The sequence below is a fragment of the Neodiprion fabricii genome, chromosome 3, assembly GCF_021155785.1.
Source record: "Neodiprion fabricii isolate iyNeoFabr1 chromosome 3, iyNeoFabr1.1, whole genome shotgun sequence".
Classification (NCBI taxonomy): domain Eukaryota; kingdom Metazoa; phylum Arthropoda; class Insecta; order Hymenoptera; family Diprionidae; genus Neodiprion; species Neodiprion fabricii.
This window is the reverse complement of record NC_060241.1, coordinates 32,936,245-32,953,001: the sequence shown is the minus strand read 5'-3', so window position 1 is coordinate 32,953,001 and position 16,757 is coordinate 32,936,245. Positions and strand designations below refer to the sequence as shown.

General features: G+C 35.9%; 2 protein-coding genes across 16 annotated transcripts; one reads left to right on the top strand and one right to left on the bottom strand.

Annotated features, from left to right (window-relative positions):
• Positions 1-635: 635 nt before the first annotated feature.
• Positions 636-8,243, bottom strand: LOC124178014 (vacuole membrane protein 1-like). Of its 14 annotated transcripts, XM_046561055.1 has the most exons (7): positions 7,590-8,216; positions 5,888-6,039; positions 5,508-5,780; positions 2,898-3,251; positions 2,107-2,625; positions 1,757-2,026; positions 636-1,634 (listed from the first exon to the last, which is right to left on the bottom strand). In XM_046561055.1, the coding sequence occupies exons 3-7, from the start codon at positions 5,724-5,726 to the stop codon at positions 1,503-1,505; spliced, it is 1,494 nt and encodes a 497-aa protein (XP_046417011.1). In that variant the 5' UTR covers positions 5,727-5,780; positions 5,888-6,039; positions 7,590-8,216; the 3' UTR covers positions 636-1,502. The 14 variants fall into 14 exon arrangements, with proteins under 14 accessions (XP_046417011.1, XP_046417013.1, XP_046417012.1 ...); XM_046561057.1 differs by lacking the exon at positions 5,888-6,039; XM_046561056.1 differs by having other exon boundaries at positions 5,508-6,039; positions 7,715-8,216.
• Positions 8,244-8,840: 597 nt separating this feature from the next.
• Positions 8,841-14,606, top strand: LOC124178011 (N-acetylglucosamine-6-sulfatase-like). 2 transcript variants are annotated; one of them, XM_046561045.1, is made up of 9 exons: positions 8,841-9,181; positions 9,355-9,414; positions 11,968-12,177; positions 12,682-12,843; positions 13,012-13,188; positions 13,300-13,501; positions 13,723-14,015; positions 14,103-14,219; positions 14,312-14,606. In XM_046561045.1, exons 1-9 carry the CDS (start codon positions 9,068-9,070, stop codon positions 14,474-14,476), a joined length of 1,500 nt encoding a protein of 499 aa, XP_046417001.1. In that variant the 5' UTR covers positions 8,841-9,067; the 3' UTR covers positions 14,477-14,606. The 2 variants fall into 2 exon arrangements, with proteins under 2 accessions (XP_046417001.1, XP_046417002.1); XM_046561046.1 differs by lacking the exon at positions 11,968-12,177 and having other exon boundaries at positions 8,842-9,181.
• Positions 14,607-16,757: the final 2,151 nt, after the last annotated feature.

Below are 16,757 nucleotides of genomic sequence, written 5' to 3'. Positions count from 1 at the left end.
TATTTAAATTAAATCACTTTTACGGAATTCTATAATTGTTTTTTTTCCGGTCGGATGTAGTTTTAAAATATATCGAAAATGTATTTCAATAGGTACTGACGTTCGATTTTTTCTATCTGCAACACCATGTTAAAAATCAGGATAGTAAATTATTCGCTAGTAGTTTGATAATAATGCCTAGCCTATGATCTATTTTATCGTTTGAGTAATACAAATGGCAGACAATATCCGCCTCTTACCTAACTATGTCTTTATAGATTTCTTTCAAATTGCATATTTCGCTTCCTTACTTTTAGATGTTACCATTTACGCCCAAGAACACGGTGAAAATAACGATTCACCCATACAGTGTGAGTGCGTGCCCAATGATTTTTAAATCTTTTGTGATTTTATGAAAAAAATTTGAATTAGACACAGAGATGCCTATATTACAAATAACTATTATATATGAAATTCCCCGCGTTCATACAAAAAGTGTAGTGGTATCTTTATGACTTCTTACTTTTTGCAGATCAAGCACGCAAAATTTTGTTACTCACAATACCGTTGATTTTCTTTTATTTTCCCACCATGAAATCACTGCGTAATACTGCATCAAATGTAGGGATCTGGCTTTAGGATAAATAAAAATCCAATTTATGATTTGTCCTATGGTTCTGCGGTTCCATTACTATATTGACGCATTAAGATTACCGTGGACTGTTACAGTTCATAAATTAACTATGCTTATGTCTATAATGATCAAGGCCTTTATATGTCGATGTGGATTACTTTGACGCAACACAAATACTACGTGCGACGAGTGTATTGAAGTCTTTAAATAACATCATTTATCAAGTTCTTGAAAATCACAAGTCTTCCATTAAAAATGGAAAGTTTATATTGTTGTGATATTGGCTATTAGGTACAGTATAAGCATACGGACAATGTAAAAATGAAATACCAATTCATATAGTAGACTTTGTGTCGCTTCAGTAACTTCAGAAAGCATCCCATTGCGACATGTACTTAGTTTTTATGCCATGTTTAGCTGCACACGTCTATTGATGTACCAGGCTCAACTTATATGTACTACCTTAAACCCAAAAGTACTATTTATGAAAAAAAAATCACCCTCTCAATGACATTTGTAATTAGGAAATAATAAATAATTTTGCCTTTCTGTATTACCACAATAAGCCCCAACTAACAACATGATCTTCACTCATTGCTAGTAGCACACCAATTGAGCAAACCATTCTTTTTAGTATCCGCTCTAACATGTATACCTAGATTGGCTAACCTAGCTACATAGGTATCAAAATATGAAATGATATCTCACATGATATCTGTTAGTGTTCATTTCTGCGCATAATAATCGACGAGTAGTTCTTTTCATTTTTGGAAAATACTCGAATCATCTATGCACGTCTTTGCCTATGGTGTAAGTTTCTATTCCATCAGTGCTACCTCCCACCGTTTAAGAGTTATTTTTCAGTCCGTGTTCAATTTTCTTCTAAAGATTAATCAGTTGACGACTTTGTACGTCGACGATGGTGGTTACGTGCCAAAGCATGTATAATTGTGACGAGAAAGTAGCACACCATCAACATGACGAACTTGTCAAAGAGCCAAGAAATTGTTGTAGATCCTTCCTAAAAGTGCAAATCATTGATTATACAGTATTTGCATAGCCGAAATAAATTGCATTCATTCGAAATCTAAGTAAAATAAGATACCAAATCAACATAATATTGATCATTATTTTGATACTTACTATAGAGGATTTGTCATGCAATTTTTGTTTCTGTTCAATAAGATACCGCTTCAAGGGTTCTTGAAACTTTGGGCCAATGACTGGAATAATTGCTAACAAAGCAATTACTTTATCTAAAAGTTCCTCGTTGAATGCCACAATTACTGCTAATTGCTGTATGTGCATTTTTACTACAGCTTTTCCGACTAGTGTTGCACCAAAAAAAGTCCAGAATGGAATAAGATAGTGTCCACAAGTTAATCCGGCAAGATCGAACAACGGATTTGGTATCTATAATGCAAATATTTAATTACAATCGCAAGTTTCACTTTTATCGTGAAATAAATGGATATTGGGTATTGTAAAATTACCGATGCACAAGCAAGTATTCCTAAGAAGCCAGCCTTTTGGACAAAATGTTTCATTGCTAGTTTGGCACGCATTCCCAATGAAACACATTTTTCTCCATTTTCCAGTGCCTCCAATGCTTCGAGTTCTCTCAACTCTTCTTGATCTTGACCTTGGTCGTGATCTTTGTCGCTTTGCCGACTAAGTCGTGCAGCTCGTGCCATAAAATAAGGTGGCAATTCCCCCAAAGCTGTACCAGCACCCCACAGCATTGCTTCAATGCGTACTTTTCTCATGATATTCAAGACGCTGGCCGTCCATGCTGGATCTACTGTAGATGGACACACGATCTGGTCTGGATAAGGAGGCTCGGGAAAATTTAACCCTCCGCATTCATAAGCTGCCATCGTCACAGAGGCTATGTGAGGTCCCAAGTACAAGACAAAAGTGTGAAGCCCAGTTCCCAGGCCAACGCTCGATAATACGCCTAGTCCTACCCAGTAGAACCACCATACGACGGTGGCCTCCCAGGATTTAAACAGCTGTGGTAACCAGGTTAAATAAGTTCGGGTTGATCCACTTGTACGATAGATATATTTTTACATTGAAATCTATTATTTATTTAATATAAGTCTGTGGTGCTCTTTTTTTTGTTTCGAAACTACACACTAGAATTTTGCAGAAGAAAATATGAAACTTCAATGCTCTGTTCTCATTGTTTAATAAAGGTCTAGTAATATCTAAATATATTAAAAATTATCTAAAGTTTTGGTATTAATCATAGTTATATGGATATTCAAAAATATAATCTCACCTGCTGTTGTGGTCCAGAGACTCTGCTCGAAAGTAAAAATAATCCGGCGATCATTATTATACTCCATACTGTTTTTCTATATTTGAAAGTGTTTTTTGTTAAACTAACAACATTGATAAGTAATTCTTGTAGAAAAAAGTTCAATGTTTTTATTGGATGATGCCATAGCGTTAAGCTATCGGGATCTACATCCAAATCACTGTTTTGGTTGGAATGCAAATGCGATTGTGAAGTATGGGAGGATTTCTTTGCTGCCGGTGTACTTTGTCGAGTACCATTTGTAGCAGTTGAAGTATCCTTAGTACGTCTGACGGCTGATGTGTTCTCCGACATTGTAGCTCCCAACCGATTTATCTGATGGTCAAAAACAAGAATTATTCAACGAAAATTGTTGTAAGTTGAACGAGAGAATTTTCCATTATTAGTAACATCTATGCTAGGTCAAAATTAACAAAGCTACTTTAGTGCGGCATTACAATACTGTGATTGCAATTGAAAATTTATGCTTGTCAGCACAAATAAAATTGCAAAACTTGCAGAATTACGACATGGCTGATGTATTACTCAGCAGGATTTCTGACATAAATTTAGTTCAACTAATTTAAACACACGAACGATAAGACCTAAGGTTCCAACTATTTGGGTGAGGGCATAATAATTCAGTATTCAAACTCTCACTATCCCTGTCAATGATTTCAAGGCTTGTATCACAGTCGTGATGTTGGCTTTGAAACTAGCTTCACTTACGCAACTAATTATGTTACCATTTCAAACATATGGCGTTGTAAAATATCGAAATTGTATCTAAATGTATTTATAACGTGCGATAATTAATGTTGATTTAAACTACAAAGCCTGTGGAGAATTCAGTTTTAAAAGGAATATTACGAACGGCCATTTTCGAGTGAATAACGCGAAAACTATATAGTACAGGAAAACTGTTTATTTACGTCTAATTTACTTCAAACAGCTCAGCCAAGTTCATATCAATGACCAGATAGTCTTTATATGGCCTCAGTTCACGATTACCCATTGTTATTTCCCCTCTAAATTTAAAGTGAAGCAAATCGAGCAACCGAATAGAACTGACCAGTGAGTACTGGCTGACTGGTGTATCATTGACTCATTATCATTGGGCAGTCTGTTTAGTGGAGGGTCAAGGGGCAACTGTCTCCCTACTATCATTCTACAAACTGATACTAAATTTCGTACTACGAATCATTATTTGTTGTTGTACCGATAATTGAAATTGGATTAAGTCAATTAGTGACTGAAGCCACGTTTTAAATTAATAGTGACCATAATAAATTTATGAACAAATCGAGACGATTTTCACACTCTAAAATTGTTCGAAAATATGTAATTGACTAATTTGTGTGGTGTCCAAAGTGTGGTATTTAGTTACATCGAATCTCCTATTAACAACATCTGTCTATGATATAAAATCACGTGTTTATCAGCAGTACCTAAACCCAGACATACATTTCTGAAATAGCACACATTAGCAACAAATTATGTTTAAAAAAAATGATGAATTAAGCAATAGCTACTTATTTTATTAGTATGGCGGGATCATAATGAACACAAGTAAAACATGCAAGCAATTATCAAGTCTTTATAATGCGTGTAGGCTATAAAGAGTTATTTGGTTAATTATAGAAATGATCTGCTAGTCGTAGAAATATTCATGCTTAGGTGAAAGGTGAAAAAAATTTGTTATCAACGTGAACCATGATTTTGGATGCAACTGTTTTGAATTCCAAATATAGATGTTAGCTTCTATCATCAAATTTTCACTATAGAGGTGCTATTTTAAATTTTAATATTCAAATTTCCACCATAATCAAAGATATTTTCATTCCCCAAAAATTTGGGCCGGATAACAAAATATTCAGAGACCACACAGGATATTTGAATGTTTGACTTTTCCTAAAATATGTCAATTTTGTCAAAAAAAAAAAAAACTGGACAAAAATATTTTTGGCAAGCAGAGTATTTTAATTTTAATTATTAAGTAAATGTATGCATGACATACAGTTACAGATTTTTTTCGTTTTATTAATAGTTAATAAATGTAAATAAATTAAAAATTAAATAAATTTGTGTTATCATACAGTATGAGCCAAATTGGTTAGATGGAATAAGTTTGAATTTACGACACTTTTTCAAGTTTTTAATCTGTCAAGAGATCTCTAAATATTTTCAGAGAAACCCTAGATTGTTGGGATTCAAGATTAATTTAAAATAGAGACACAATTCTAGGAAGAGGCTGGCAAATGAAAATTAAAATAATACCACTGTAGTGCGTATGGGATGAATGATAATATATCACATGAATCCATATAAAGTAAACTGATGCTACTGATAGGTACCAAATACACATTATTGAAGAAAAGCCGTCGGTGATGAAAAATTTTGACATGCAAAGTTACTGCATTAAATCTTACTTAAACGTTCAAAGTTTTACTTGGAAAAGAAATTTTTTGGAAGGGCGTTTTTTGTGTCCAGATTTAAGGATTACCGAAGCAATTTTCAAAAACTGTGTCATGTATTATAACGTTAATCAGTAGCAGCAGCATTGCTTTTTTTATATGACCGAGGATTGTATACCATGTCTGTCTTGTTTCCTGAGACAGGTAGCCTTCGATCCCTTAGTAAACCTTTAAGCTGTTCGCGCGTCATACGCCGAAGAGAGGAAGTGATAGCAGAGTTGCTAAACGAACCACCGCTACTCAGTTGATTAAAGTTGCTCTCAGAATACTCCGTGGTGGTAGTAGAAGACGTGGATGTGGTATGGTTTGCCTTTCGACCTACTCTCTTCCTCACCATCACCACAAAAGCCAGGGACAGAGTCTGATCTGTACCTTCGGTGTTTTTCTTAAACTATTTTAGGAATGAAGAAGCCAATTGGTACGAGATGGATGATAATTACGGAGAGCCAATCTATTTGGAGTTTAAGGTAAGTTCGATAAGTTGGACAAACCGATTACTTTATATTGAACTTTTGCTTGTCATATAGCATCGCTAGGAGTAGTCGACAACCAATAATTGGCAATCATTGGTCGCACAAATCATTCACCCAATTGCTTTCCATAAACTGTACTTTTGTTCTTTCAATGGTTTGTGATGAATTTAACTGCGGCTGTAAAAAAGAACCATATGACAATGAATAAAATTATCTTTCCGATTAGGATGATCAGCAAAAAATTAGAACAATAACGCCAAGGATGTCCGTATTAACAAATTTTAGTAGCAATCTTTCACTCATATTATGAGATACAGTATTTCAGAATTTGAGAAACCAGGATCTGGTACGATTAAAATGTAAGAACATTCTGTTATAAGATCGTTTACAAAATGATATGAAAAAAAATACAACTTGGGCAAGGAGTAAATGATGGAAAATTTAAAAATACTTTTCCCCAACTTCTTAAATTTCTCTCAAACAAGATAAAATTTTAGGCCTTTGCAAAACTATTATACTATATTTCAAAAGTATGAATTGCCATTCATGAGAATTGGAAGCAAAGTTAACAGAAAATCATTTGAATGATTTAGTGAAAACTGTAGAAAAAACTTGGTTGATTCAAATTATTTTCTTTTCTGACTTATTTCATAGATGTTAGTTAGATAACGAACCACAGTAGCACAAATCACATCGTCCAAGGACTTTTGGCAAACGATAGCGACATTTTCTCAATCTCATAAAGGTATCGATATCTGTGAAGACACATTAACTGGGACTAGCTTTAACTTACCAATGGCAATTAAATTGAAAACCCTAAAAATGTTTAAACTTCCTTATTCAACTTCTAAAGTACTATCCAAATGAAAAAATATATAAGCTGTGAGCTTAAAGTAATCAGTCAGATTCTACATTTAGAATATATCAAAATGGTAGCCTTGTTCTTATCACGTCGTTTCAGGTTTTCGTAATCTTTAATATAACATAGTTCAAGGATGTAAAACCACAACTTGGAAAGCAAAGTTTGCAAGATGATAAACATTTGAAATAAATGAATTACAAAAGGTTGAAAAACAATAAGCGTTGGTGGACAAATGCGAAAACTCATAATCATACGACTAAGATATCTAGCTAAACGGCTACTCACTTGAGTAATTGAAAAACACCATCGCATGGTATTGTGAAAATAATGAGTTAAGCAATACACGGATATGTCCTTATTCTTAGACTAATAATACACGTGTGTTAGTTTCTTTATTTGTTGAGTTAGTGAAGTGGTGAGTTGCAAATAGATCAACAACTTCTGGTGATAATGAAAATAACAATTACAGCCAGATCCCAGCCAGTTTAAATAGCACCAGCACCAGCGAACAACATGCAAGTCACAATGAGAGGATTACCCTTACCTTTTTAACCCGTTAGACATTAATCAATTTGTATTTTTCAGTTACGAAATTACAATAAATGGCACAAGAATGCTTGGAATTTTACAATAGTAAAAAATAAAAACATTTCAAGCCAAATTGGTGCCTGAACAATTTTTTGGCTCAAGCTATTTAACAAAGAAAGTTATTATTAGAAGTAGGTATATACATAGATGATAATCAAAAGTCGTAACGCATATATGAATGAAATGTAGTAAAATATGTCAGCAAAATTGCAGGACGTGATATTCGCGACAGTTTTATCTGAGTCAGAATGAGTTGGCAAAAGTAATGGATGTATACCTGCGAATACTTGTAGAATCAGCTTTTACTTAGGGCACAAGCAATGGTTTCTCAAAATTTTTGACACAAACGAAGAACGGTAAACGAACAACGCACACGAATAATTTCTAACGTACAAAGCTCACCTCACAAGTTACTCCCCATGACAAACGTGACTTTCTACTTTGAAGATTTCACTATCGCACTAATTATCACATGGACATACTTTGAATCACTAGCCTTAACCTCAATGATAAGCGCCCACGTAGTAATTGAAAGCTCCTTAGCTACGAATAATTTCTGGATTCCACAGAATTATTGATGTATTTCACAATGTTCACATTTATCTGTCATTCGAGGTAATTTTTCAGTGCCTTATTTGATTCTGAGCAATAACTCAAATGCCTTGAATTAATTAAGTAATCAGATTAGTGTAGCTATGCACCTAGGTATCTCGTAAAATGTACGCTAATTAAATAGTTACTGACTGCTCAGAGTACTAGTCGAATTGTCTACGCAGTGGTAATTTGTCTACTTTTATCTACGCGAAAAGAGGAACGAATTCAAAAAAACAATCGTACCACATTTTTTGGAATACACTAGGATCTCGTCATTCGCAATCGCAGCTATTGTAAACCATTGTGAACTTATGACTTGACGTAGGCGTCGCAGGCAGCGCTGGTATCAGCCAAGATCACGTGGCGAAAGGCGTTTGCAAAAATTTTGCTGTAATCGATATAATGCCACAGCATCAATTATGTTGTTATTTGTTCCTTAATATGATTTGGAATTTTTCTAAAAAAAATTCTGACAGGCTCGAGTATTGTGTTTGTATACATTTTCGCGAGCAGTATTGACAATTTTCGTATATACCTAGAGATCTCAGAGAGATATAGAGTTTTATTAGACTCTGGGGTCAAACGGCCCTTACAACAGCAAAAGAGCACAATACAGTAGCATGGATATAATCAAGGTATTATTATGAGTATTGCATGGTAGAAGAGTACAAATACATTGGATAAATTTAAAACCTAGATATATACCATAAGCAGAGATGAGTAGGCCATAAGTATGTTCTGTAATATGCAGGTGTGTGAGTTCTGTTTTATCAGCGCGTCTGTACAGGCTGGTAAGACATGAAAGTCCCTAGGGTAAGTATGTATTTACCCACCAACGATCACCCTACCTACTCAACTGTTACATATTGTTTCCTAAGGCCAACTTTCTTTAATATTTGTTTGTATTTATGACTATGAACATGCTATGTTCAAATTGAAACAATTGACGGGGAAGCACCATCGAAGGCAGTAGACCCGTGATTGCGGCGTAAAGTGCGTCATTTCATATAAAGATTCATACGCAAACGTTGCAGTGGCACTGGTATATGTTTATCACTCTTCAGAATTTATTTAAGTTATGTAAAAGTACAGTTGTTTTATGTTTGAGATATCTTTGAGCAAATCGTTCCTTTGTTAAAATACGTAAGGATAAGCTGCATAATGAGTATCCCAATACTCACTGCGTTGATATGTGTTTGTACACCGATTGCGATTACAGCTTCGAATATAGTCTTAATCATAGCTGATGATTTGGATTTGACGATCGGTGGAATGGTAAGTAATAAATTATAATTTCACGTTATTCTTATTATTAATTTAAAAATTTTTCCTATTTGTACGAATAGGAATGTAATTGTTACGATCATCTTGAAATAATGGGTTATTTGCCTCACATTTTATTCTCTTTAATTTACTAATACAGTTGTCTTGTTTCTGCACAATTATAGACGCCACTGCGAAACACGAAGAAACTTATTGGAGATCAAGGAGCTGTCTTTGCCAACTGCGTAAGTGCAATTTGTATTTTTTTAATATAACCGAACAACGTCTCATCTCTTAAACCGAGCTATATAATAAAACATTTCCACTTAACTGGCTCATTTATCACCGAATTGGTGCGTTGCTTTCTTATTACGTGTAGTATAATATACGTATAACAAGTTACATATGTCATTCTATGTATGAGGGATTCTCCGTCAACTCGGCCACTTTTTTTTCGACCATCTCAGATCTGCCCCATAATTCGTTATATCAAAATACTACTAAAAGGTACTATATGTGAATTTCTTCAGGTTTTTTAATTCATTATTTGAGAAATTGCCATTTTTTTTTTAATGAATATATCTCCGAAACTTGAAGTAACTGAAAAAAAATGACTCTACATAAAACTTGTAGTTTTTCGTTAGCTTCCGAGAAGAATTTTTGAAAAAATTTTTACGATTCGGTAACGCTAATTTTTTACCAAAAAAGGAAGAAATAATTTTTTTTATTCAAAAAGGACCTTTTTTTTGCTGAAAAAATTGCAGTCTTCCAATACGTGTGAAAATATCGCCAAAAAATCGCCAGAGTGGCACGGATCCACACAAATTCGGTCGAGGTTCCGGTATAAAAAAATTAATTTGTGTGGCTTCATTTTTTTTACCCTAGAACCTCGATCCGTGCCACTCTGGCGATTTTTTGGCGATATTGTCACACATCTTGGAAGACTGAAATTTTTCAGCAAAAAAAAAGGGTCCTTTTTGAATAAAAAAAATGATTTCTTCCTTTTTTGGTAAAAAATCAGCGTTACCGAAACGTAAAAATTTTTTCAAAAATTCCTCTCGAAAGCTGACAAAAAACTACAACTTTTGTGTAGAGTCATTTTTTTTCAGTTACTTCAAGTTTCCGAGATGTATTCATTTGAAAAAAAAATGGCAATTTCTCAAATAATGAATTAAAAATTCTGAAAAAATTCACATAGAGTACCTTGTAGTAGTACTTTGATATGAGGAATTATGGGGCAGATCTGAGATGGCCGAAAAAAAAGTGGCCGAGTTGACGGAGAATCCCTCATATAACCATGATGAATATACTGGGATGATGCGCGTAAGACAAATTGTTTGTCTTAAATTTTTATTTATTATTATCGGTATACAAAGCGCTGCAGGCAGTCATGGACCGAATGAACGCGAAATTGCTTCTTTCTTTAATTGGAATACTGTGCGATGTTTGTCGTTTTCAGGGGATGGCGAACACTTGTTGACAGCCGATTATTTTGCATAAATTACACAATCAATTGCCGTGATTTTAGTAAATTCCTCATGCGGTACTCTACCCCCCTCCTCTCCCCTTCTCTCAGCCTAAAGTGCACTCCGGTGAAATTGTTGCTCGGCCGTTGACTGCGATTAAACTATACCGTTAATCATAAAAAAAATATAAATATAAACTAGATACCTACGTCTATAGCACCACGTAGCAAAAAGTCAATGTGTATTTCAAAAATCAACAAAATGGTGGACAACTGCATGTTTTTTTCAAATTTTTAGTGATAGCTAATTCACATATGAAACAAAAATTATTAATTTACCGATTTTGACATCTAATACTTTAAATACTTTCGCGAGGCCCGTACGACCGTAGTTGTAAAGTATAGTGACAATATCAGCGGCAGTTTCCATATAATGGAGTTGCTGGCGTGCTCGAAACAGTTTCACAGAAAATGCTTAATCTCTGTCAATTATACGATTTTTTTCATAAAATTTGGTGAGAACGTTCTTAAAACATGCATCTAACAGAAAATGAAAAAAAAACCTGAAAATTTATAATTTTTACTGTGGTATGGCGCCTTAAGGAAATTCGAGATGAATCTTAAGGATTTCTGTACCACTGTATAAAATGAAAACAGAGATTCCTTGGGTTCATCCGAAAATTTTCAGTTAGGTTTTTTCAATTGTGGAAATTCAAGTGTTTAAATACTTGTAGTAACGAATTGTGAAAGCAGTAACCGCCTTTACCAAGCGCTGTATGAAAAGTGAAAGATCGCTTGCATTTTTAGCTACCTGGATGTATGCATGTACCTTGGCATATGCATATACCTATATGCAACCAATTTTGTATTTCTCCACCAGATGTCGCCTGACAGAAGAAACGTTGATCGCGGTTGACGAGACATATAAACTCACCGGGTTTTTCGAATGGGGAAAGTTATAATGAAACATCATTTAGCATACCATCTATAAATTCTCAATTTTTTAAGCAACTAAGCAATTTTCATGAAACCAAGCATACCTCAAACATCTTTTTCAACTGAGTTCCGAAGAAACTGACATCTTGGCGTCTTATGGCTATTCCTTGTCAAAATCTCTGTTCTACTGTGTCATCTATAAATTACAATCAAACCGATATCGAAGTACCGAAATGCACTGGCTCTGAATCATGCACAGGATATTTTATTCTTCACATAGACTCACAGGTTCTGATTTATATCTCAGAATGGATGAAATTGAATTATAAACATGGGTTAGCACTTTGATCACTGAGAACACTGTTGAATCGTCTAAATTACATTAATTATTGATTAGTTTGTTAACTCGCCGATCTGCTGTCCCAATCGAGCGTCGATTCTAACTGGTCGATACCAGCACAATCACTTGACCGTCAACAATTCGATTGCGGGTGGATGCAGCAGCCCGGAATGGCAGAAATACCAAGAGCCGAATACGTTCGCACAACAGATAAAACGTGACTCATCCTCCTACACCACTTTTTATGCTGGAAAATATTTGAACCAGGTAATCGTTGAATAATCAATCCAATACCTAACGCGCTAAGAAAGGATACTCACCTATAACACTAACTTGCCTTCGAACCAAAACATTGTGCGAGTTTATCGTAAAACTAGGAAAAATTTCAAAATGAGATACATATATTCGAACGCGACTCGATCTGCGGGTCAACTGAAGTCTTCGACAAAGAAAATTATATTTACACGTAGATGTGGACAATTGACTGGCGAGAAATACATACAGACACAAAGTTTTTGGAACACGACTCACCTTTCCGTTATTTTATTTATTTTTTTTATTTCAACTGCTGCTAAAACCAAGAAAGCGAAACATTATTGTCTACTGTGAGTGTTGGTAGAGATTATTATGATCATTATTATCGTTATATGTACAACCGATAGTTTCGAAGCATTCTTGAAACATGTTTGGTTCTGCAAAAAAATAAAGTCAATAATTTTGGTAGCGATTTTGAACCAGCGAAATTTGCATCTAACAATAAAACCGATTCAGTATGGAAGCAGGGCAGCAGGCGGGCCATCGCATGTTCCACTGGGGTGGGATTGGTGGGCTGGACTGGTCGGTAATTCGAAATACTATGACTACACATTGTCCATAAATGGTACCGAAAAAAAGTACGGTGATAAACCCGGGGATTACCTTACTGACGTGATCGTAAGTGTAAATTTGTTTATCCGAAATTTATACGTATTTCAGACTATATAAGCACCTGCAGTTACCGATATATTTATGTATTTGTTGGGGGTTATTTTGCTCAAATCCAATACAAGGGGGCTTTCTTTTTCTTTTTCTTCTTACTTGAACGAAGCTGTCTATTTCCAGGGAAATCTTGCGATGGAATTTTTGAAAACGCGTAACACTAATAATGACCATCAGTTTCTCATGGTTCTGGCACCACCGGCTCCTCACGCACCCTTCACACCAGCGCCGAGACACGATGGCGCCTTTAAAGGGACGAAAGCCATGCGAACACCGAACTTTAACACTCCTCGACAGAGGGTATAATTTCACTCGGTTTATGAATCCCACTTGAAAATATACAGAAATAATTGTCGATTATCAGACGTAATGATAGTGCCGAATATTGCGTAACGTCAAAACTTTCTACAGGATAAGCATTTTTTGGCACGCTTTGGTACAGCGCCACTGCCGGAATCTATCTTGCCGAAATTGGACGAAATCTACAGACGTCGTTGGGAGGCATTATTAGCCGTCGATGACCTGGTACAAAACGTTTACAACACACTCCTCGAACGTCACTTGATAAACGACACTTACATCATTTTCACATCGGATAACGGTTATCACGTCGGTGAGAAAAATAATATCACGTGTCACGCGATGTCTGAATAAATGGCAGGATTACCGGGACACTTGAATGTTCCATCGTTTGATAAAACAAGTCAAATAGTGATTCGAGTGATCGTTTTTGCATAAAAAAAAGAACATTCAAGTTTTCTACCTTTTTTCTTTCTTTCGTACTTTTCAAATCTTCACTCAATAACATTTCCGATTTTTCTTTTTTCTCCGTAGGACAATTCAGCCTGCCATTCGACAAACGTCAGCCGTACGAAACAGACATTCGAGTTCCCTTACTGATTCGCGGTCCAGGGATTTCGAAGGGAACCGTACAGTATCCGGCGAGTAGCGTGGATCTGTTTACAACTATTTTAGATATGGCTGGCACTGATGCATCATCCGACGGCACTTCGCTGCTAAGTCATTACCTCCGTACTGACAGAACACTGCTCATCGAATACAGAGGCGAGAAATCTGAGAAACCGCAGACCTCCGGATGTCCAACGGACAGTGATCCAAACATGGCTGTAATTCGCTATATTTTATATTTTTATCATCTCTTGCAATACCTCGTTATGCAATTTTAGAATTTCCATTACTTTTTTCCCTTTCAGATATGCAGCGCGGATTTTGCGTGCAAATGTCAGGATTGCAAAAACAACACGTACAGCTGTATTAGAAGAGTGGCTAACGGGGATGACAATCTCTTCTGCATCTTTGAAGATAACGATGTGATTATTCGATCCATATAGAATACTGAAAGAATGATGTGACACGTACCAGTTCCGTAAATTCGTTCGGTAATTTTATCTTTCTTTTACAGAATTATGTCGAGGCGTATGATTTGAAAACGGACGCTTTCCAAATAACCAATATCGGGTACACTATGCCTTCTAGACGAAGGCATTTGTTCAGAAATCGCCTCAAGAAAGCTGTAGTCTGCAAGGGTGATGATTGCGTGATAACTGGTACGCAATTAATCGATTAATAATTACACGACATTTCATTATTCGTGAATTAATCCAATATGGTTATTAATTATTTTTTTTCCACTATGTTCGCTTCATTTTATAATCTATGAGCTGTGACATTGTATTTTTTCTATTATTACGAATAAAGTTTTATATTAAAGAATGGTGTATGTTTTTTTTTTGGTTAAAATACGTGCATTTTCACAGTATTTCAATATACCTACTATCTAAATTTTTATTTGAAATTGCGTCTGTGAATACAGTTTTTCTTTATAACATATTTTACACCGTCAGGATCGTAGGAAAAATATTTTAAAGCCCACTACGCGGTTCTCGAGCAATGATAATATACTTTTGCCGTTTTCCCCGCTCCATCGGAAATATAAATCGCGAATATAAATCGCTTCCAGCGTTGTTAACCGATTGCCTTGGATTCCGGAAAATTTAAACATTTTAGCAAGATAAATATACGTCAATCTTCTCGATATTTTTGCATCGAAGCGTTTCAGAAGCAATTGGTATTCAGATATTCAAGCCTCCAGGGCCTTAATAAAAATATTTACTAAGAAAACAAGAGCCTGCGGATTCCAAGGGCGAGTTCATTCTTGTATTCAGATATAGAGTCGACAATCTGAATCGCCGTATTCGGAAATACAATAATTCAAACAATAACGACGACGTCAAGAGTCGAACGAAAAATGCACTTTGAAACTATAATATCACGCATACGTAGTTTAATACCTTCCGAACGCGGAATCATACGTTAATTCATATTCCATTACGTAACTTCTTTACGAGAATCACCTCTTATTTTCGCAAACAATCGTACCACAAGCTATAAGCGAATGTATAAAAGCTATACCTCGTTCCTTTATTCTGTACAAAAGCTGTCTGAATTCATATCTTGCATTTTGAAAATAGAAAAAAAAAAAACGCTCACATACTCGTAAACGTTACAGCTTTCGTAGCTATATAGAAGGTTACTTAGTGATTAAGAAATTGTTTGCGCAGATGTAAGTTCGGCAAAGATAAGTCGGCATGCAAACCATACATACCTAGGTCTAAAGACCTACGGAACCAAACGTAAGCCCACTCCAACTTGCGTGTGTTGAATTTGTTCGCCTGCACGCTTGACTGAACGAAATGGTCGTTTGCAAAAGTGTCGAATTCAGGGACGTCTCAACTCTGCCTGTAACCCCCGTCAAATAAGTAAAAAATTCATAACATTTTTCGCAAAATCAAAACGAAGCAAGAAAATTTAGTCGACAAGACATTCAAAATCCATTTCAGCGCAGGAGTTTGACAAGTCATCGTATCGATGGCCTCTAATAAAAATACCCACAATCAAGCTGTCGCTCAAAATAGTGCCGACGAATTATACAATAACGAAATATTAAAATACGTCGCATCGGACCCGGGAGAATTTCGTTTTTACACGGATCTGAAGAAGCTTGTCAAACTTGGCGCAAATTTTTCAAGTCACAAGAATTAGGGCTGGTATTTTCGCATACTTGAGTAAAGTTTCATCGTAAAGCAAAGCCTGCACGCACAGTAGCGTATAGTGACCGGCAAGAATTAAGTGTTTTGGTCGGGGCTTGAACAGTCGATTGGGCACGCAGTATGTCGAGGGTTCGCGTTTTGAATCGGCGAGAGTTTGCCGGACTTTTAAGAGTGTCCGCTCGGCCGAGAGATCGATCCATTGTCGCAGGATGATGCGGTTCACCGTGGCTTCCGATCAATGGATCCGTCGATTTCTTCGCGTGCCCCCCGGGGTCTGTATTCCAGCCTTATTTACTTACTTTGGTATTCACGTTTCATCGCTGATCGAGGCTTTCCAAATGGCGAGGAATATACCTGCACAGTTCATTCAAGACATGCTTTACGCCCTAACGCAATAATGCAGATTGGACGCTTGAATGACGAAGTTTGGTAAATGCATTGGTACCTATGTAAGCTATCCTCCAGGAAAACAAGAATTTATTATTATATTCGCGAAAGGTCGTTTTTTTCTTTCTTTCTTTCTTTTTTTTTTTTTTTTTATTTTTCTTTTTTGCTGAAACACCTCGACGTTCAGAGCGAGATTCGCTTTACTCGTGGCTGTTGGATAACCTGTCAGATCTCATTATGAGAATAATTTTCGAATCGTCTCCGAAGCTCATCCCTCCGCAGCTTCGGCTCTCGCAGCTCTTCGCTCACAGTTACCAATCTGCATAACCTTTTCGGCTTCCGCTCCACCGCTTTTGTTCAGTCTTTGTTATGTGATAATTAGTCTCGGACTCCCGACTTCTCGAAATCGTT

Bases quoted from the DNA above. Each gene is read 5' to 3' on its own strand.
- LOC124178014 (XM_046561055.1), bottom strand. From the start codon at position 5,726: ATGGTGAGGAAGAGAGTAGGTCGAAAGGCAAACCATACCACATCCACG. The intron at 2,027-2,106 runs GTAATTTTACAA...TTTGCATTATAG, and splicing joins GAATACTTGCTTGTGCATCG to ATACCAAATCCGTTGTTCGA. The intron at 1,635-1,756 runs GTAAGTATCAAA...TTGCACTTTTAG, and splicing joins TGCATGACAAATCCTCTATA to GAAGGATCTACAACAATTTC.
- LOC124178011 (XM_046561045.1), top strand. From the start codon at position 9,068: ATGAGTATCCCAATACTCACTGCGTTGATATGTGTTTGTACACCGATT. The intron at 9,415-11,967 runs GTAAGTGCAATT...ATTATTGATTAG, and splicing joins GAGCTGTCTTTGCCAACTGC to TTTGTTAACTCGCCGATCTG. The intron at 14,016-14,102 runs GTAATTCGCTAT...TTTCCCTTTCAG, and splicing joins ACAGTGATCCAAACATGGCT to ATATGCAGCGCGGATTTTGC.